Source organism: Mustela nivalis (genome assembly GCF_964662115.1).
Source record: "Mustela nivalis genome assembly, chromosome: 4".
Taxonomy (NCBI): domain Eukaryota; kingdom Metazoa; phylum Chordata; class Mammalia; order Carnivora; family Mustelidae; genus Mustela; species Mustela nivalis.
The window spans coordinates 27,138,476-27,161,027 of record NC_139023.1 but is presented as its reverse complement, the minus strand read 5'-3'; the positions used below and the strand labels follow the sequence as shown (position 1 = coordinate 27,161,027).

The 22,552-nt window shown below is 41.5% G+C and overlaps 1 protein-coding gene across 15 annotated transcripts in view; it reads right to left on the bottom strand.

The window, feature by feature from the left end:
• The window catches only part of FRYL (FRY like transcription coactivator), a 255,767-nt gene that overhangs the window by 9,351 nt on the left and 223,864 nt on the right, over positions 1-22,552 (bottom strand). For 14 of the 15 annotated variants that reach the window (XM_082728344.1, XM_082728341.1, XM_082728351.1 and 11 more), the window contains 7 exons: positions 22,226-22,402; positions 17,362-17,565; positions 16,598-16,765; positions 10,552-10,802; positions 7,459-7,666; positions 5,183-5,332; positions 3,997-4,095 (listed from right to left, as the gene is read on the bottom strand). In XM_082728344.1, the coding sequence (XP_082584470.1) occupies positions 3,997-4,095; positions 5,183-5,332; positions 7,459-7,666; positions 10,552-10,802; positions 16,598-16,765; positions 17,362-17,565; positions 22,226-22,402 (1,257 nt within the window). Of the gene's footprint in view, positions 1-3,996; positions 4,096-5,182; positions 5,333-7,458; positions 7,667-10,551; positions 10,803-16,049; positions 16,766-17,361; positions 17,566-22,225; positions 22,403-22,552 lie in introns of all 15 variants that reach the window. The other variant, XR_014311074.1, reaches the window with a different exon arrangement.

Sequence of the window (22,552 nt, the reverse complement as noted above, 5' to 3'; positions counted from 1 at the left end):
TTTCAAAACAGTTCTTTGACCTTATGTTGCTTTTATTCTAGTCCCTCAGACTGCACAGGCCCTTAGGCTTTGGCTTGACAGCATCTCTGAGGAAACATGTTAAGCTTTCCTAGTGAGATAGGCAGCCGGCAGCCACTGTCAGAAGCGATCCAGCAGACTTCTTAATGTGAAGAACATTCGGCTGAAATCTATTGTAGAATGTGTCAGTATTTATTCATACAGAATGTTAAAATGCATCCATACCTAATCATCCTCACTAATCTAGTCCAATTTGTTCAAGTTGACTAATAAATTAGAAAAAACAGTAATTGATTATTTAATGTCCCATTCTTAGAAAATGTGATTTTTTCTATTGTATGACCAGTGATCTAGCATTTTGGGAGCTTTAATTTCTTTTTTTCCACTACATTAAAAGACACATCCCGAGGCTACAGTCCCATGGCTGCACACTGGCCTGGACAGCACAGGCCCATGCGATTCCAGCCAGTGTGGACCAGACACAGGAGTCTGTGTACACAATGTCTTCAGTTCATATCCAGTCAGTCTCCCTGCCATTACTGTTTCTTTACTCAAGGCTCAAGTGAAGGTTAAGACAACGGAGAGGTTCGGCTGCTGGGCGTGATGGAGTAGCTTGTATAAGGCCAGTCCTCCGAGGACAACCACAGAAGCAGAATACCGTCTGCCAGGATTGAGGGAGTTAGACCAAAGCCCTGAAAGGGAGCCCGGTGCAGATTCCAGTGTTTACTGCAGGGGATCTGCTTACTCGAAGCTTTGCTTATTCCTCAGGCAGAGGGGCTGAACAGATAGCGTGGGTGTGTGGCCCACGGTCTCACTGAGCTGGGAAAACAGGGTCATCAAAGGTAGGGAAGTTTTGAGGGCCAGGATGCTGGAGGAAAGGGGCCTGCAGAGAAGGCGCCCAACTGTGTGCAGCTTCCCTCGGGACGCTGCTGCTCTAACGTCTAACATGTGCGGGTGGCAAGGCTAGAAAACCAAGCAGCAGCATCTGGGAGGCTAAAAATTGAAGCAGAGATTTCTGGTCTCCTCGTGTTGAAAAGAAGAACTGGTCATTAGCGGCCAGGATGGCGGGGGTCCTGATGCACACCCCAGGCTTTCACTCATGACCCTCAGGAGACTCAAGGTGTAATGGAAGACCGTCTTAATTATAATACTGTAATAGCAAAAACTAGTAGAGGGGGAAAAAACCCGAGCAACAAGAAAAACTTGGTTCCAAGACAAGAAAGGAGGAAAAAAGGTAACGAAGAACAGATGGGGGAGGGGCGCCTGGGGGACTGGTCAGAACAGATGGGGGAGGGGCGCCTGGGGGACTGGTCAGGAAAAGGCAAGGATGTCTCAGACTTCAGAGGCGGCAAACTAGCCTCCATCTAGCCAAGTTCTAACAGGCTGTGGACACAGGCATGACTTATCAAGGTCACCAATAGTAGCAATCTATCACAGCTTCTATGGTAGGCAAATATATCTGAAGACACAGAAGGCACTAACCATAATGGAAAGGAGACGGGTAACTTGGACTTAATTAAAACTGAACACCTGTGTTCATCAAAGGATGCTATTAATAGTAAAAATGCTAGCCACAGAGAAGGGAAAAAATTTATAATACATCCAGTAAAAGGCTTGTTTTAGAATAAACTCCTAGAAATCAGTAAGAAATCCATAAATAATCTATTTCCAAAAATGGACAAGATACTTGAAGGCACAGTTCAAAAAATGCCTAAATGAAAATACCTATTTGAGTAGGTGCTCAGGGGAAATGCACAATAATACCATAAAATACTGCACACCCACCGGCATGACTAAAATTTTAAAAGCTGGAAATACCAAGTGGTGGTGAAGATATGAAGCAAAGTAGCTCTTGTCCACACTTCTGCAGGGATTATAAACTGACGGAGCATCTTTTAGGAAAGCGCATGGCAGAATCTAATAAAGGGGAACAAATGTTCTACCCCATGACCCAGAAATTCTCTGTAAACACTCAACAGATATGCGATCCCAAGTACACAAATGATAAGCACAAGCACGTACATGGCGGGGTGATTTCAGTCCCCCAAAGTCAATGGCAGCCTGGAAGCAGTGATCCTCCTCCGACCTATCGCTGGAAGGTCAATGGTCACCTCACGCTACGTCACAGAGCCTCCATCATTCACCTCTCCATCTCACCCTGAAGGCACTGCATCATCTCCCGTCATCACGGGAAGGGGGAGTCCCATATAATAATGTATTTTGAGAGAAAAAGAGACCACCTTCCACAGCCTCTCTTACAGTCCATTATTACTGTTGTTAATCTTCTACTGAGCCTACTTATGAACTTCATCATGTACAGGAAAAACACAGTATATACATAGGGTTCTGGGACTTTCTATGGTTACAGGCATCCACTGGGGCTCTTGGAATGTACCCCCCACAAATAAGGGGGACTACTGTGTTTGTAAGATGACCAGATCTTGCCCGATAGTTTCCCAATGTCGAAAACTCTTCCCTCTTTACCCATCCATCATTACTCTGTCAGTCCAAATGTAAGATTCCCTCCTCCCTTATAAGGGGAGAAAGCCTTAATATTAGTATGTTCTCATACCATATTCTTTCCCTGAAAGAATCTCACAATCTAAAATTACCGTCTGTCCAGGCCTAAGGTCTGGTCTCTATTCCATGAAGCTTTCCTAATGGCCCAAAGTGACCTTGCTTTGGAAATCACAGTGTATAGCATCAGGTCCGTTAGGCCTGTGCAGTGCTGTGGAGTCTCTCTCACTGCCAGTACTTGTGTTTATGCCTCGACCCTTCACTTCTGTTACTAATTATTCATCTATAGTGTTTGTGCTTTATAGTCTCACCTAGTATATTAAGGGAACAAGAGCCAGGTTTTATACTTTTCATTGGCCTTTATGTGATAGATACATATTTTTAATTAAAATTTCTTTTAAGAACTAGTTTCAGGTGTAGAATTCAGTGATTCATCACTTCCGACTCCCAGCGCGCATCCCGACGAGTGCCCTCCTCAATCCCCATCCCCCGTTACCCCATCCCCCCCGCCCCCCACCCAGCAACCCTCAGTTTGTTCTCTATCATGAAGAGTCTATGTCTTGGTTTGCCCCCTCTCTCTTTCCCCCTATGCTCATTTGTTTTGTTTCTTCAATTCCACTTATGGGTGAGATCCTGTGGTAACTGTCTTTCTCTGATTGACTGATCTCCCCCAGCATAAAACCCTCTGGGTCCACCCATGTTGTTGCAATGATAGGATTTCATTCTTTTTTTATGGCTGAGTAATATTCCACCCCCCCTCCAAAATATGGACCACCTGACGAATCTGCATGTCATCCTTGCACAGGGACTAAGCTAATCTTGGGACTGTTCCAATTTTAGTATATGAGCTGTCGAAGTGAGCGCTCCACGGCACAGATACTTAATACTAATTAATGAAAGATCTATCTATCCTAGGAAAAAAATGTCTCCTATATATCGTTTGTGTGAAAAGGAGAAATAAACACTTTTCAGTTTTCTTGCCCCTGCTAACTATAAAACCTTTCCTCTCTGGGAACAGGACTAGTGTTGTTTTGCAGTGCCTGACGGGAGCGGAAGAAACACTTCTTGGCGAGTGCTGTCTATAATCTACTACACATCTCTTTCTCCCACTGCTTGCCCGCATACAGGTTGCAAGAAAAAGATGCCAGCTTTGTCACAGGTGACACGTTTTCTGGATTACAACAGCACAGTGCCTTCTCAGAGAACTAATGCTTTTATCTCTCCCCTTGCCCTGTGGATAGTTTTCCAGGGTGTTCTTAAGCTCTTAGAGGGCTGATTTCTAAAAGCCAACGATGGGGATTCACCGGACAGAGAGTTCAGAGGGAGGCCCCACGTTTCTCGGTAAAACCCTGAGGCAAGTGCTAAGAGGTCCCCTTTTCTAGCTTGGTTGTTCAGCTGCCAAGTTAACATTTCTCTTGTCAAAAGCGAGCTACTTTTTTCCTGTGGTGAAGCGAGACTGACCTGCTCAGCTGCTTCTCTCTTAGCATTGTATGTATCCAGGTGTTCCTGCAACTCCAAAACACTGAACTTGAGTGTTTCCAGCAAACCGCATGACATCAGCTGTCAAATCAGAAACATTGAGCCAGGTTATCATTTCTTTTCTTTTTTTAAGATTTTATTTATTATTTGAGAGAGGCAGAGAGCGAGGAAGAGAGCACAAGCAGGGAGGAGAGGGAGACGCAGACTCCCCGCCGAGCAGGGAGCCCGATGCGGGGCTCAACCCCAGGACCCTGGGATCATGACCTGGAGCCAAAGGCAGACAGATGCCCAACCGACTGAGCCACCCAGGTGCCCCCAGGTCATCATTTCTGATCACGGTCATGAGACTGGTAACTTTTGGGCCATGGAATTTCTGTTAGTTGGTTTTCGGCCCAACTTAGTGCCAATGTCCCTTTACTGCATTCTGTCCCATACAGTGAAGGGCTGACCCTTCACTGAAACACAGTATGAATGCAGTGGGACTTCAGGGATGCCAGCAAGGACAAGCATGGCTTCAAATGCTTTCCAGAACTGCCTCAGGTGAGAAATGGCATGCCAGAGTAGTATAGATCTTAAAGGTAACACTCTTGAAGCTTCTTAAACCTTAATTCTCTAAACATCTTTTTCTTTTCTTTCTTTTTTTTTTAAAGAGAGAGGGAGAATCTTAAGCAGGCTCCATGTCCAACGTGGAGCCCAATGCGGGGTTTGATCTCACCACCCCGAGAGATCATGACCTGAGCAGAAAACAAGAGTCTGACACTTAACCGACTGAGCCATCCAGGCGCCCCTCTCTCAATATCTTGATACATGATCTCTGAGTATGTTTGCAAACAAAATGGGAGGACTGAGCTCTGGGCTCTTCACAGGGGTAGGTCTAGCCCTCTCCTACCCACTTTTACTCAAGAATTGGAAAAGAAGTAGCCATGTCCAGAGTAGGGCCCTCCCGCTTCCCCGTCTGGGACTCTGTGAAGGGTGAGGACAGTGAGGGCTCAGAATCAGAAAGAGTCACAAGTCACTGCCTAGAATATGCTAGATATTTTTAGTCAAACTGAAAATATAAGCCTTTAAACTTCAAAATTCTCAACTGTCTTTAAAAAAAAAAAGACCATTTACTGATTGGTGCCATTCCCATTTAGTCTTTATAATAAGTCTTTATATAAAAACTTACTGTTTCAGCATCCACGAAGACCGTCGGGCATTCTGAACACATCATCATCACTTCCAGCGAACTTTTAAACTTGGCACCGATGCGCTGCAGGCTCTCACCAAGAAAGCTGACTGCCTCATTAGTTATATCTCCAAACTTTCTTTGAATTGTCTATGGAGAAAAGCATTAAAATATTTTTTAGTGTTTCCTAAGAAGGCCCCCCTTTTTTTTTTCATCTTTAAGAAGTGTAATTTATAGTCAGGGCAAATTTTATTTTAAAATTATTATTGTAGTGATACATAGAATTCTAAGAACTGGTCTGTAAATTCATGTGTTTAGGCTCGTTAGGAAATGTTCATTTCACACAATGATCGGAATTTACGAAATCATGACTACTGAAAAAAGAAAGCAATGATCCATGCCATTCGTCTCCCCATTTCTGAGATGTTTCTCATTAGGAGAGAGAGAAGGAATACAGGCTGCCCCTCACTGGAAATAAAGTCCTTACATGTCTGAAGAATTAGCTCTTCTAAAGTTTTAGTTGAAAGAAACCTTTAGTAAATGCAGTTTACTGTGCCTGGCTATGGGATCCATCTGATTTAATTAAAAGTCCTAAAGATGCACTGAAGGTACGATCTTCTCAGAACTTAAGAATACTCATTAACATAAAATAGGTCGTGCCTTACCCATAATGAGCGCTCAGTGACCCAGACTACATTTTCACTGGTGAAATTATATGAATAGTCAATGTGTATCCACAGGTATCATTCTGCTTTAATAATAATAAAGTCAGAAGCTACAATCTCAGGCATCAGGAAACAGAGTATCATTGGGAAGAAAAAATACACATAAATAGGAAACCAAGTAGTAGTGCAAAAGGACAGAGTAATTTCATGAGCACTAAATAACCCCCAGGAGGGAGAGACTGGAGGCAGGAGTGGCTGGAAAAGCTCCACTGAGAGTATGTACTTAGCTCAGTCTTCCAAGACGGGCAGCATTCGCTGGGGTCAAAGGGAAAAGCAGGAGCATAATGACTAAGCTGGCATTTCTCTATGCCTTAGTTTCCCTGGCTACAGAACATGAGAAATATGTCTACATCTCATAGGTAGGTCTGGTCTAGGGATTAATTAATGTAAATCGCTTAAGCGCAATGCCAGGTGTGCAGTGAGAGCTTGATACAGGTGCGCTTATGTTATTATTCCTACACTTGGAAGTAATCTTAGCTAAAATTTTTAAGGTGTGTGGAGACACAGCCAATTAACTGAGTACTTAATTATAAGCTGTTTTATGCTAGTGACTGCAAACCCCTTGAACGCAGGGACTATGCTTCTTATTTTTTATGGCATCCTGGATGGTGCCCACCTTACTGCAGAAAATTTATCAGTTTTTATCCTGTTCAAGTTTTATTTTAGTTGCCTGAGGGGAGATATCTGTACTAGTTATTGTATCAATAATCGGCAGTACTACAGTGTCATAATATAAATTTAAATAATATCACTATCTTTGGGGAAAATTTTTTTTCTAAATATTTATTTTTGGGGCGCCTGGGTGGTTCAGTGGTTAAGCCGCTGCCTTCGGCTCAGGTCATGATCTCAGGGTCCTGGAATCGAGTCCCGCATCGGGCTCTCTGCTCAGCAGGGAGCCTGCTTCCTCCTCTCTCTCTCTGCCTGCCTCTCTGCCTATTTGTGATTTCTCTCTGTCAAATAAATAAATATTTATTTTTTGGTGGGAGGGGTAAAGGGGAGGGAGGGAGATAGAAACCCAAGCAGACCCAGCTCTGAGCATGGAGTCCAATGCATGGCTTGTTCTCATGACCCTGGGATCACAACCTGAGCTGAAAGCAAGAGCTGGTCGCTCAACACACTACACCACCCAGGAGCTCCGTGGGGGGAATTTTTTTTTTTAATGAATAGGAGTGGGAGGGCACCCGGGTGGCTCTGCCTTCAGCTCAGGTCATGATCTCAGGGTCCTGGGATCGAGCCCTGTATCGGGCTCTCTGCTCAGCAGGGAGCCTGCTTCTTCCTCTCTCTCTCTCTCTCTCTCTGCTTCTCACCTACTTGTGATCTCTGCCTGTCAAATAAATAAATAAAATCTTAAAAAAAAAAAAAAAACCAGCAGTGGGAAGGTGAAAATTTGAGACATTAAGAAAAATAAAAATAGAACAGAATTTGAATTAAAAAATGAAAGAAAATAGAATTTGAGGTACTGATTTTAGATTAAAAAAAAACAACAACAAACCCCATAACTTTATCGGGTAACTGTTAATATAAATTCAGAAAACTTTAAACCTGCCGGACCTGAAACAGCCTGGAGAACACGTGAAAAGTGAACACGGCACAGGACCCGTCGGTGTCAGACAGCATCTGGTTGACATGGCAGCGCCAGGCTTCTTCCTCGTCATCACACGCCACCGGCTGAAAAGCAGCGATTATGGCAGAAAGAAACGGTGATGGTAGACGCGACGTCTGGACTTCCGGGAAGCCATCTTGCTCGTCTTCATCTTGACTGTGAATACAAATATCACAGTGATCATAATACTATCCTAAAATAGTTTGAGTCATCCAACTTAGATTGCTTTTATTCAAATTTACACATCGATTTAGAAAGTGCACAACAGGGGCACCTGGGTGGCTTAGTGGGTTAGGGCCTCTGCCTTTGGCTCAGGTCATGATCCCAGGGTCCTGGAATTGAGCCCCGCATTGGGCTCTCCGCTAGGTAGGGAGCCTGCTTCCTCCTCTCTCTCTGCCTGCTGCTCTATTTGTGATCTCTGTCTCTGTCAAATAAATAAATAAAATCTTAAAAAAAAAAAAAAGAAAGTACAGAACTTAAACTTTGTAAGAAAGTACAAGGAAGCAGGTTTCCGTGTTCCTTCTCCTAAGTATCTGTGGAATTAGAAATTTACTTTCAAGCAACCAGTTTAAAACAAGCCAAGCTCTATAATATGCCAGTGCTCTGCAGTAATTTCCAGCAACTTCTGTGAATAACGCCGTGTAGAATGCTTTCATTTTTAATGATCAATCTTGGAGGCCTTTAATTGAACAGGTCCGACTGGTGATGACGACATATAAAGTGTTCTGGCTGTTGGCTTTGGGTCAGGGGCTAGCTTAGCTGCTCTATAAGGATTGTGTGAGTCTATCTTCACAGCAACTCTGAAGGTTGGGCTCTTATTACCTCAGTTGTTTTTTTTTTTAAGATTTTATTTATGTATTTGACAGAGACCCAGTGAGAGAGGGAACACAAGCAAGGGGAGTGGGTGAGGGAGAAGCAGGCTTCCTGACAAGCTTGGAGTCCGATGAGGGCTCCGTCCCAGGACCCTGGGATCATGACCTGAGCCGAAAACGGACACTTAACGACTGAGCCCTCAGTTTTACCATGATGAAACAAAAAGTTCAGTGAAATTCGGTATTATGCTTAGGTTATTGGGTGGGAAATGACACAGTCAGAATTTCAACCCAGGACTACGGGTCCAAACCCAAGGTTATAAGCCTCGACACGTACTGGCAGCTCAGCTACTTCATGAATATATATTATACGCCTTATGGTGTGTAAGAGATTGTGGATTCAAAGAAAAATTAGACCAGGCCATCCCTTTGGAGGAATTTATAATCCCAACAGTCAGATAATACAGACAACAATGAAACAATGAAAAGAGATGAAGGTGTGTTTGGGTTGGATCTTCTATAACGAAATGTGTGACCCTGGGTCTTAAGGCTGAAGAGGTGTTTGAGTCAGAAACTCTATAAAGAAATGTTTTATCCAAGGTCTTAAAATTGCGAGCTTCACACGACAAAGTATCTCTATAAGGCTTTATAGAAATTATGGAGCAATTCATAAGGAAGGGAGGGATTTAAGTAAAGACGGAGGAAAAAATAAAAATAAAGCAGACATCTGAAGTGAAAACTTTAAGCCATACCTCAAGAAAGTATATTTTTACAATGTCACTGTAGTGATTGATCTTAGCAAAATGTATTTCTTGTAAACCCGAATGGCTATCCCTCTGTATTAGTAGGGGTACACTACTCGATTTCATCTTTGGTATTTGGCCAAAGTCCATCATTTGGCTTCAACCTTTTAGAAAGCCCAATAGTTGAATATTTACCTCCACATCACTTCTGGCATCCCTGCCTTTGTGTACGATGAATGAAATGAGTGACTGCAGGTTACTGCCGTCCAAATCGGTAACGTGAAAATGGTGTATCACTGTGGCAGTTAATATCTGAATGTAGACTTTCAAATAAAGGAGAATATTCTAGGTATATTGAAGAGTGAAAACCTCCTTCTGTGCTGTGTATGTTAAAACTCTATTATTACTGGAAGGCGTGCCTGGCCAGCTAAGCTGGAGGAGCACACAACTCTTGATCTCAGGGTTGTGAGTTCAAGCCCCCCACTGGGTAGAGTGCTTAGTTTAATACACACACACACACACCCCTCTATTATCACTTGAAATACAAATGAATGATTTTTATTGTAAGAGTGAAACTCTGAAATATTTGATATTTGATTAAACATAACTAAATATTAATATTTGATTAAACATAACTATCAAAGATCTTGAAATTAATGAATGAGGAAGTAGATACACAGACAGTGCATTAAGCTAGACAACTTTATAAAGAACATGATTTTGAGCAACAAATATTTATAAAACTTAAAAGAAAAATAAATAATACCTATTTATTATGACTATTATTATATTATATATTATGTTATTATTATGACTATATCTACTATTATGACTAATGTCATAATTCTAGATTATTATAGAACAGTTTGGTGTACACACTTCATAACAGCCAAGATTTCTTCTAAGAATTATACGTAATAATGATTATTCAGTTTTGTTAGCCCATGAGTGAAGAAAATGCTCTCTTTGGGAATTCTTGGTACTTTTGATAATATATTTTGGATGTACAGAACATGAACATTTTAAAAGAAGTCATCTAACATCTGACAGTACCAAGAAACGATTACTTCTGCCCATTCTAAAGGTCAAACTTTACAACCATGACCACTGAGGAGGAAACTGTAAAATAATTTTTTGGATATATTTCAGATTTATTTTGGTATCACCAAGTTCGTCCCATGATTTTGACACCTGGCTCTGGCCACGATGCAGTACTGATCTTAACAACTGGCCATTTGGCATTTTGCCAAAAGAGGAATTTGGTGTCGACTGTTGCTCGCTGTGCTTTGCTTCTCTTTTAAGTAAATTAAAGGTTACAGAAAATAAATCCATCACAGTCATTTTATCCTTTACAGTGAAGGTGGTATGATTACAGGCTAAAACAAAGAAACAAAAGTTAAGTGAACTGGAAGAGAGAACCATACTTGGGAGGGGCTCAGAGAGGACAACCCCCCGCATTCTAGTGTTTGTGACACCACAGTCTCACCTAGATAGTCCAGAGAGATCAGCTTCTTCCTCTTCACATCGGTCATCCAGTTCCTTCAAAGCCAAGGTGACATCTTCCTCACAGATGGACTCAGGGTAGCTTTCCGGAGCGAGGGGCTCTGGCATGTCAGCGTCTTCCAAGTCCAGAATCCCCCGACACACAAGAGAATCCTGCTGTTCTTGAATTATGTATGAACCTTCATCTTCAAACGTCGTGATCCCCTGTTCCTCCTTTAATGCTGAACTTGTATCCTGTAAAACAATCACATTTTTATCAAGCTTAAAAACATAAGAAAACATTTTTAATTTATTTTTTTATTTCAAGTTTTGGTTTAAATTCTGCTTAGTTAACATATATGGTAAAATGGGCTTCAGGTGTAGAATGTGGTGCTCTCACCACTTACATACAACACCCAGTGCTCATCATCCCAAGTGCCCGCCTTCATCCCCGTCACTCATTTAGCCCAACATCCCGCTCACCTCCCTCCATCACACCTCAGTTTGTTCTCTGTAGTTGGGTCTTTTATAATTTGCTTCCCTCTTCTCCCCCTTCCCCTAAGTTCCTCTGTTTTGTTTCTTAAATTCCACATATGAGTGAAATGATGTATTTATCTTTCTGACTTATTTCGCTTAGCAAAATACACACACATCCTAGCAAATGGCAAAAGTTCATTCTTTTAGATGGTTGACTGGCATTCCACTGTATACAGATGCCACATCTTCTTTATCCAGTTATCACTCAGTGGGCATTTAGGCTCTCTCCACAGTTTGGCTATTGTTGATAATGCTGCTATACACATTGGGGTACATGTACCCCTGTGAGTCTGTATTTTTGTAACTTTTGGGTAAATACCCAGTAGTGCAATTGCAGGGCCACAGGGTAAGTTCTACTTTTTGAGGTACCACCATACTGTTCTCCAGAGTGGCTGCACCAGCTTGCATTCCCATCAATAGGGCAAGAGGGTTCCCCTTTCTCCTCATCCTCACCAACATCTGTTGTTTCCTGGGTTGTTAGTTCTAGCCATTCTGACAGGTGTGGTTTTGGTCTGTATTTCCCTGATGATGAGTGACGTTGAGCATCTTTTCATGTGTCTGTTAGCCATTTGTGTGTTGTCTTTGGAAAAATGTCTATTCATGTTTTCTGCCCATTTCTTAACTGGATTACTTATTTTTTGGGTGTTGAGTTGTAAGTTCTTTATAGATTTTGGGTATTAACCCTTTATCAGATTGATCAATTGCAAATGTCTTCTCCCACTCCGGGGTCAACACTAATTTTAATGTGCACAGATATTAGTTTAATCGGTTTGAAAATAAGCACTGTGGTCTCAGTTTTAGGAGTAAAGATCAGCTCCTTTTCAAAGGTGCTTAGTCCTAAGTTACTAATTAGTTGTGCAGTTGTTTCTTTTCTTCTTGGTTCAAAGTGTAATTTTTCTCCCAAAACATGAAAAGTAAGGGAGACATCCCCTGACCTTAGACCAGTCTGGGCCACAGTTTATACATGTGTAAAATTCATCTATATCATAAAATGAATGAAGGATTTTCACCAGATTCTGGGCTGGGTGCTCTGGGATAAATCAGTAACTATCTCCGATCAGCTTACAACCTAATAATGGGGTTAGTCTAATATGCAAATAGTAGTCATCTGGAGTACATTAAGTGTTAGGTAAATATTACAAACAATATACAGAGGACTACTGGTACTCAAAAAAGGGAGAGGTCACATCTGGTTAAGACATGGAGGCTAGTCTCCTTGGAGGAAATACCATGTGATGGGGTATGACAAAGATGGGTTAGTGATACTGACATGGGCTGAACGTTTTTATCTCCTCAAAATGCCTACGTTGAAACTCTCACCCCCAGTGTGGTGTACCAGGAGATGGGACCTTTGAACCGTGATTAGGTTTTCAGGAATGCAATGAGTGCCCTTACAAGAAGAGGCCAGAGAGCCAGCTAGGGAGAATACAGCAAGAAGAGCTACCAGGAAGAAAGCCCTCCCCCGCCACCCCCCGCCGCCACACACAACGAATCCACTGGCACCTTGATCTTGGACTCCTTGGCCTCTAGAACTGTGAGAAGTAAATCTCCATTATTGTTAAGCTACCCAGTTTCTCATATTTTGTAAAAGCAGCCCAAGCAGACCAAGACAGCATTTCAGGGAAGAGGACTTAGAAGACAGGAATGGCACAGAAGTGTGGCAGGAAGACACAAAGGATATCACGGGAACACTGGCCTGAGGTTAGTGAGGCAGGGAAAGGAGAAATTCTGACTCTGCACAGAATAGCATTTTTAAATAATATGGGACCCATCATTCCTGAACCATTCCACAAACTTCAATCATTCTAAAAAAAATTCAATACACTGTTTGTATCTGAAATTTTTTAAAAAAAGATTTGGCCATTAAAGCGGTAAGCATTAGTTATCTGGAAAGAGTTTCTGTGATAGTGCTAGAGATATTTCTACACCTAGAGATTTTATTAGCCTGCATCTTTCCATCTATACCAATTTGAATATACCAGGTTGCAATAACCCACCAAACTTCTCAGTTTAATGTTCTCACTTTTCATTAGTTTATACTTGTATCTGGTTGACATTTATTATTGAATAATAATTAGAAAATAGATGTTTTATCTGTAATTATTAACATATACTACATGCTGAAATTTCCTGGGAACACCTAGATTTTATGAAGAGAGGCTTTTGGGCTCATGGAATGGATTCCACTGTTGTATGTGCCTTATGAGAATCAAATTTTCTTGAACTTTATCTTACTACACAGTGATGCATATATGTGCAAACACCCCCCAATCCAATTACACTTGAAGATTCATTTCCTATAAGGAATAATTTCTGCCATCCATGAATTGGTATCTAAGCTATTATAAATACTAGAAGAAATTCATCTGTGAAGGTTTCTCTAATAAATGCAAATGAAGAACAGACTTAATCTCTTAACAGCTCAAAGTGTGATGTGTACATATTACAGAGAAGAAAGCAGCAAATGGCTCTAAAGCTTGTCATGACATGAAATGCTGTAGCCTATTCTGTTTCATCTCCCGATAGCAACATAATTTAAGGGACAAAAAAACCGCTCTCAAACAGTTCTAGGAACAATGTTCCTTTTAATTCATAAAGTATTTCACCTATTAAAATTAATTCCTCTTCTTAAGAAACTGCTTTAAAAAACAGAATTATGGTTTTGTTTCATTACTTTGGTGCTTTCACACTTTTTTTAAAAAAGGGCAATTTGAGGTCGTCTGTCACTATTGGGCATGACAGGGGAAAGCACATTAGGCTAAAATACCTAATGTTCTCCCGCGGACAGCCATTCTTTTGGTGATAATTTTAAAGTCAACAGAACTGTTACTAATGAAATAGTAATATCTCCTTTATCCTCATTCACCTGTGTCACAAAGCTTATGGCGAAAATGAAACCCACGACTGATAAAGGAAATAAACCTAGTAAAGTGAGGTGTTTTTCCTTTAGCGAAAAAAAAAATGTCACCAGGAACTTTATAGTGTCTTAGAAAGAAGCCATCAAATACAGTCCTGTTGGATGAATGGCTGTCCCATCTGAAATAAGTTTCCAATATATACGGAAATATATTTGAATTTCCAATTTGTTTCCAATAAATGAGTGATTTCTATCAGAAGTTTACTGTGATTATAGCTCTTTTAATAACCCAAAATAAAAGATTTCCCATTTGTCAAGTAAACAAAATGACAACACCCAACCCTTAACCTTACTGCTTTTGTTAAGAGGGTATTTCTAGTATGAGTCTGTGTTCCCTTGTTTCTAATGAGGCCTTTTTACATGCTGTGATCCAAACCGGATACAGCTGACAGATTATGAACTAGGAATTAACACTCACACAACAAGCCTCCCAACAACTGGAGGGAATACAGTCTACTTCAAGCGCATCTCTAAACTGGTCGGTCCTCTCCTGGAAACATTTCTCGTTTCATGACTTCCTTCGGGCCCCATTATCTCTTGCTAATACTGCTCTGGTTTATCTCCCCATCTCAGCCTCCTCCTGTCCACACCTCTGACAGAGAGACTTTGCTAGAACACAAACCAGACGGTGCCTTCCCCTGATGACAGGCGCCTGGTCTGTGAGCTCATGTGACGGGTACTAGAACCTCCTTTCCTTTTCAACATACAAAAAGAGAGATTTTAAAGAGCAAAATCAGATCTTGTCCCTCTTCTGCCTAAAACCCTCTGATGGTTATCTGCTGTGTGGCTCTCAGACCGGCCCCTCTCTGACTCCTCCTCCGTCTAGCCCTCCTGCTCCCCAGGCTCAAGCCTCAGGGACGGCCTGTTTTTCGGCTACCCCAGGGCCTTTGTACCTGCTGCCTCCCCAGTCTGGGACACTGCCCCCCCACATCTTCGTGTCACTTAGGTCTCACCTCAAATGCTGCTCCACCTTTCTTCCTCACCAATTCCACGTTACTGTTAGAAGTTCTCAGTGCGACTAAGAGGAAGATCACTTTCTGACATGTTATTTTTATTTTATTTGTCTAACCTGCTTATCATCCTTTTACTACAATTAAGCTCCAGAAAACCAGGAGCCTTTTTCCACATAGTGCCATATGCCCAGTGCCCAGAATAGCAAGCAACCAGCAGGCAGTAGGGGCTCAGGAAACATTGGCTAAATCACTGAATACTTGCACGGCCTGTACTCTCGCCTAGGGTTCTGGTACGGTGCTTGTCACGGAACTGGTGTCTCTTGAAACAGTGAAAATTCATGACTTGTGATCACCCTGAGGTCAAGTCCAAGTCGTCAGTGTGGCACGCAGGACCCTTCTCATCCCGGCCCCCATCCGTCTCTCCTTTCCCTCTCCATCCAATTCATTCTCTAGAAATACTCAGTTTCCTGCCGTTACCCCAATATACCACATTATTTCACGCTGCCTTGTCTTTCCACATGTCCCTTTGCCTGCAATGTCCCAGATGCCACGAAACCTGTCCTTCACCACCATGACCCCACTGCACAGCTGATCACAAAGCCCGGGACATGGCTGTTACTAAGTTTCTCACACGGAAATGTAATGCCTTTCTCCCCAACCTTCTCTGTCTTCCTTAATAGACAATGCACTTCCTCAGAGTAGGGGTCACCAAGCCTTATTCAAACACCTAACTCAATGCCTGGCATGCAGGAAAATCTCAGTATTTGTTGAGTTATCCAAACTTAAGCCATACTAGTCATACATTGAAAAAAATGCCAAAATGCCTTCACCTCAAACTCTGGTTACTGTTAAAAATCTTTTACACTGTCAGCCTAATAAGAATATGAGAATTCAACTAACTAAAATAGTAAGATCTAGTAACATTAGTTTGGTTACCTGTGAAAAAATACAGTATTTTCTTAATAGTTACCAAAGCATTAAAGCACATATGACAAATCTATAGCAATTACAGTTTAAAAAAGAAAAGAAAAGAAAAGAAAGAGTATCTATAATAATCTTAAGGGGAAAAAAACCATCAAGAAAACTAATACTTACTTATTTTTGGTCAGTCATTAGCTTGGAATCTGGCTTACTTCTCACAGGCCTTTCCAAAAGTCATAATACTAGTAGTTCCAACGTCTTTTAAAAAGGTTTCCTTTAACCAACCGCTAACGCAGCTGGCCTGAGGTTTTAATCCCAATCAGAGCACCAATCACATAAACCCCAACACAAAGCAAAAAGAGAAGAAAAAACAAAAAAGCGGCCCTTCCAAGATCCAGCCCCAAAGAAGATGCTCACCACCCCCAGGAAGCGTCTGTCCATTGACCTAAAATCATACTCGGCAACACGAAAGGCTCATTCAAACACTCAAGATTATTTTTAACCTGCAGGTCATTTCCTTAATCCAGCAGCTTTTCCCTTTTTTTTTTTTTTTTAATTATCAGATTTGTCTATTTCATTTCAAATAAAATAACCCAACAGGTTAGAAATACTGGCCACAAATCAAGTTATCAGATGAAAACTTTCAAAAGACAAGCGAGGGAGGTAACAGGCTGCTAAAATGAGCCCAGATTGGCCAAGCACCAGCCCGCCTTTCTCCCCACCTCAGGCAGCTGGCTGTTAGCATTATCTAGAGAAGCCTCCAAACTTGGGGTCTCATCTCTGATTTGAAGCACTTCTTCTGTAGAGACGCTGCCCGTGGAATCTTGAGACTGAAGGAGTAAATCGGGAGGGTCCGGCCTTGATTCATCCGCGGCGCCATCACTGTTCAACTGAAGGGAGAGACAGTAGAGTGAGGAGTTCGCTCACGGGTCGGGGATGGTCACAAAGGCCACAAGGAACAGACTGTCTGTCATCAGGTAGGTGGGGAGCTTTGTTAGGAAGAGCTTCTTTGACCTCCTACAATGACCTCTGCCCCCACTTTTGTCTCCGATGGAATCGGTGCAGCCTCGGCTCACACGAGGTAGGTCTCACTAGGCAAAAACTACAAACGTGGAAAAGCCCCGCGTAACCATGTCTATCTTGACCTGAGAGTCATTATTTTTTGGTCCTATATGTAATTTAAAAAAATTTATTGTTTGAATTCACATATGCTGAACTACTAGTTTCAGAGGCAGACTCGCCATCACTCCGAGAGAAGAGGTGACGTTCTTAGTCGCTAAGGGGTGCGCAGCCTCCACGTAAATGCTTAGTCCTGTCGTGCACGGAATGCTGCATTAGCAGTGCAATTTCTAATTTTCATTTCAGCATGTGCATTGTACCCACGGTGAAATGAAAATCAGAAAAACCAGGACAGAGTAATGACGAGATTGGAAGTTAAGAGGGAAAGCGAGAGCGACTGTCGCCGTCTGGGAAGGTGACCGTTTACCATCTGCGTGCGTGAGAGGATCTGGCTTGCGGTGAGTGCCGCTTCTTCCTCCGACGACTCGTCTGTATCCTCCTGGTTGGTCAGGTTCAGGCTGGGGGTGCTGCTGGAGCACTGGTACTCCTGCAGGGACGGAGTGTCCCCCTTGTCAATACTGTCCAGCGAGCGCCTGCGGACTCCCCAGTTGAAATTGTCCATACTTTCACCCTGGAAAAGCAAGATGTGGTTTCTAAGACGCAGGTATGTGTGCAGGTGGCAAACATGCTACACCAGGAAAACATGTACCCGGATGAAAAGCACTTAATGCATCATCATAAGCAGAGTTTCAATCAGCCCTTCAATGTCTCGAAACTTTTTAAAACTTCCTTAAATATTTATACTTAAAGAGATCAAAAGATTTGGTTGATCCTGTTTTAACTAAATAGTTTTCTGTACTTTCTATCATGTGTGACCGGGGACCAACTAAACCTACCATCTAGGCCATTTCTATTCTAACACACAAACACAGATGAGACCGTGAGAAAGACACATATGTCACAAATGACAACACATAAACGGTCCACAACACCAGGCTGCAACTTACCTGCAGTTCCTGGTTAGCAAAAAGGAAAACACACAGAATTAGAAAGAACGAAGACAAACATTTAAATATACACTACACTTTGGGGGAAAACTCTTTGTGATTTCTCAAACCCAAAGACTGATTCAAGCTCTGGATTAAGCTCTGAGTAGGAAGCCAACAGGTGATTCAAATTACTTTTTTATGCAAGATATATTATGAAGAAGTCAGAGACAGACACTTAAAACAACATTTCTATGATACACTCTGGCAACACGAACTTTAGGAAAATCTTCAAAATTTACATGGATTTTAATACTTGATACGATGCAAAACTGACTTAAAATACCCACATTCAGTTGACAACATATAGGGTCACAATTATTTTAGTCTGCAGGATGGTTCTGGCTAAACCCATTTTCTGCTATAAAACAGTTTAAGATCAAGATCAAAGCTATCAGAAGATAACCCTGGATAAGGTCAAAAGTTCAAGAGGAAATAGGACAGATTTCAATTCCATGCCACTTATGGGTTTATGTAAGTTACGTGTTGGTTACTCTAAACCGACTCTCCTGCAAGGATGTAATTCTTATATTCTCTCGTAAGCCCTGATGTGAAAAATTACCACGATTTGGCCAGCCAAATAGGATTTGTCTTCCTTTTTACTTAAGAGGGATGGTCCAGAGTAGAGGTTTTCAAAATTTTTAATAAAGCAAAAGAATAATTCTTTAAAAAAATTTATTTATTCATTCATAAATAAAAATTTATATTTATTATAAAATAAACATTTTATTTATTTATTTGAGAAAATATTTTATTTATTATAAACTTTATTATTTATTTATTATTAAATAAAATTTATCTATTTATCTATCTATTTATTTATTTATTTATTAGAGAACTGTTCTCTCTCTCTCTCTCTCTGAGTAGAGAGACCGACTTGGGGCTTGATCCTAGGCCCCTGGGATCATGACCCAAACCAAAGGCAGCCACTTAACAACTGAGCCACCCAGGCACCCCAGGAATACTTATTTCAAATGAGATTTAAAATGGAAGTCAACCATGCAAAACTGATGTACAAAACCCAAACTGCTCTGGTTGAAAACAGGTAGCCAGGAGCTCTGCCCATTTGGCCCTAGAATCTTTCTCTGTTTTTCAGGCTATCAGAGGCCCTAAAGGTCAAAGTTTGAAAAGCTATCTTCCTACAAGATATTTCAAATATCATTATGTAGTGGCATACAGCCCTCAATCTTTATTTGGTGAATTAATGAATACACATGAGTAGCTTTCCAGGTTGGGGGTGATTTAGAAGTTTAATGAACAGTCCCATTTGATTTGTAGCAAAGTGTTTCCTATTACCCTATTTTAAGCAAGACTATATTTAGGTTTTTAAAAATCTTTTTTGATTTGCCTAATTTATAAGGCATAAATTAACACCACCCTCCCCAAATCACCGATTTGAAGAAAAAACTACATTAAATATCTTTAATCTAATTTGACTAAGGTTCTATTCAAATACTGTATTTTGGCGGGGGCGGGGGTGGGCACCTGCACAGCTCATTTAGTTAAGGATCAGACTTTTGATTTCGACTCAAGCTATGGTCTTAGGATTTTAAGATCAAGCCCTGCGTTGGGCTCCATGCTGGGTGTGGAGCCTGCTTAGGATTCTCTCTCTCTCTTGCTCTCTTTTCTCACCGCCCCCACTCTCCCTCCCTCCTGCCAAAGAAAAAAAAAGCCATATTTGTTACTACTGACATGTTAGGTTATGGGATCAACTTGGAAGCATTTATAGAGTTCTTAAAAAAAAAAAGGCAAACAAAATAAATAACCTTACCATTACAAACATGTCAGGAGCCTGTCTGCCTTAGAAATTTTAAACCCTCAAATAAAAAAAGCAAATAACTACAAAAGATTTAGAAGCTGCTCATGATGCCCTTGAGATAGGGCCGCAGGCCTCTTCGGTCCGTCACACTTTCTTACCTGATTATTCAAGCCAGCCCTATTTCCTACAACATATTTTTCAAATTGGGGATGTGAAATCAATTTTAGAGGGTGATGGCCTGCCATTTTGGGGAAAAAAAAAAAGGAAGAGAATAGGAAATGTCAGTGTGCATAATAGAGTAAGGCTGCATATTCTTTTTTTTTTTAGTAATCTCTATGCCTCATGTGGGGCCCGAACTCATGACCCCAAGGTCAAGAGTCATACTGCACTGACTGAACCAGCCAGATGCCCAAGGCTGCATATTCTTGAAACTTTAATTTAATTTAAACATTTTTAAAGATTATATTTATTTTATTTTAGAGACAGAGAGAGAGTGCACACTTGAGCAGGAGGAATGGCAGAGGGAGAGAGTCTGCAAGCAAACCCTGTGCTAAATGGGGAGCCCCACGCAGGCTCCATCCCAGGCCCCACACAATCATGACCTGAGCCCAAACCAAGAGTCAGAGGCTTCACCGACTGAGCCGCCCAGGCGCCCTGAAACTTGAATTTTAAAAGTATGTGTATTTAGATACTTGGACATGATATAAAATGTATTAACTATGGATTATGGTTAAAAAAAAAAAAAAAAAGAACAACTTTAAAAGCCCTTTAAAAGCCCTTTAAAGCCACTGCCCTACGTGGTGTTGAATAATACTTGTTTTGAGACTCTGGTAACCCCGGGTCTGCAGGAACATGTCAGTGGTGAGCCATTATGGAAGCCTGTCCACTGCCAAGCTAGTGCAAAGGCATTTGGTTGGACCTAGGGCCACCGTGCGCATATCCTCCGCGGAGCAGGGAAGGCTGAAGCATGGACCAGGCCCTCCCTACACGGTCTCCTCTCAGCAGCTAATGCTGTGGCATGGCATGGGCCATTAGGTTTCACTCCCCCTCACCTATCAGAGCCAAAGGAAAACATCCCTCCAAGAGGGTTAATGAATGCGTACGATTATGTGAGTGACTTTCAATTCCTCAGGGAAAGACATCTCAACTGACAATGGTGTGGCTACTAGATGACAAGCCATTAAGGCTTCTGGAATAGAGATATTTATAAAAATTTTAGAGTGCACATGTTTTAAACCCATGTGCCATAGACATTTCAGGTTTAGGAGCTGGAAGTTTAGGGGACTGAGCTACAGAAATAGGTCCCTATATAGACCAACACAGTTGAGAGAATCCTATTCTCTTCACCACAACGACTTTCCAGAAATTAGCTAATGTCCCAGCGTGGCCCAATCATACAATGGGAAATGTGCTAAAAACGTTAGGAGAGCAACTTCTCCACTTCCACTTCTTCAGCACAAGAGCATCTCTGAAGTGACCCTCACTTGCTTTGAACCCTGCTGCGTTGTGGACATAAGCATCTGGCAGAGACGTGCAGAGAGGGGCAGAGCCTCGCTGGCGGCAGAGACATAACCAGAGACCTCACTGAACTGTATCCGAATAAGCTCTACCTCTGGCCTCTCTCAGTTCTGTAAGCTAATAAATCCACCTTCTGACTTAGTTTCCATTTCGAAATCACCTACACTGACATACAACTGTCAACTTACTCTAGACTGACTCAGTGTAGAGGAGAAAGAAGCCCTCCGGTGCTAAACGAAATGGGTCATTTGGGGGAGCTGGCTACATCGTGAAGCAGAAAATGGTGAGGATTTCACAGGTAGAATGCTGGTCATATGCCACAGGAGAAAGTTCTAGAAAGCCGAAGCCTTTGTACTCACTCAAGTTCATTTAATTTAACTTAACTTAGTGTAAACGTCTGTACTTATACTTCAAAACGGTGTTTGATAAATTTTAATACTTTTTTTTAAAATCATTTTGCTGCATCTTAACTTGTTTGGCTCATGTGGAACATTTAAGTCTAAGCATGCCCTAAATTAAAGACCTACTTTGGAAGAAACCCATTTTTCACTTTTTATTTTCTGGGGAAAAAATTAAAAATTAGATTTCCTCTTTCCTCTGTTGTTTCAGACTACTGTTACTGACTAATCAAACTAATCATGTTTGTTCCCAATTTAGATTTTTACCTTCTTCTTTTTTTAAAAAAAATTTATGGACATATATATATGTGTATATAGTTTCAAGTTTTATTTAAATTCCAGTTAGTTAACATATAGTGTAATATTAGTTTCAGGAGTAGAACTTAGTGATTCGTCACTTGCCTACAATGGCTGGTACTCATCGCAAGTGCCGTTAACACCCGTCACCCATTTAACTGGATTTGTACCTTCTTTACCTTAACTAGTAAAGATCCTATGGTCAAATCCTTAATTCTCATAAACTTGCAACTGTAAACTATAAATATGATAATGGAGAGCCCACATCCTTACCTCTGCATCTTCCAATTCAACATCTAAAAAGTCAAAATCCTTAAAAACGCCAAACTGCTGTTCACTGCTGTTATCTTCCGCGGCTACCTCTTCCTCCTGGATCATGTCTTCTGTTGTAGAAATTAGGCTGGTCTGCTGGTCACCGACTTCCAAATCCTCATTAGAAGAAAATACAACCTGAGCCCCAGCCAAAAACAAAAACAAAAACAAAAGCCACCTGTCAGCTTCGTCACTCTGTGTCTGAGGACTGGTGCCTGAGAAGCCACCACAGGTCTCCTCTGTCAATGAACTCCGAGCTGTAATCTGGTTTTCATGTTAACGTTTAAC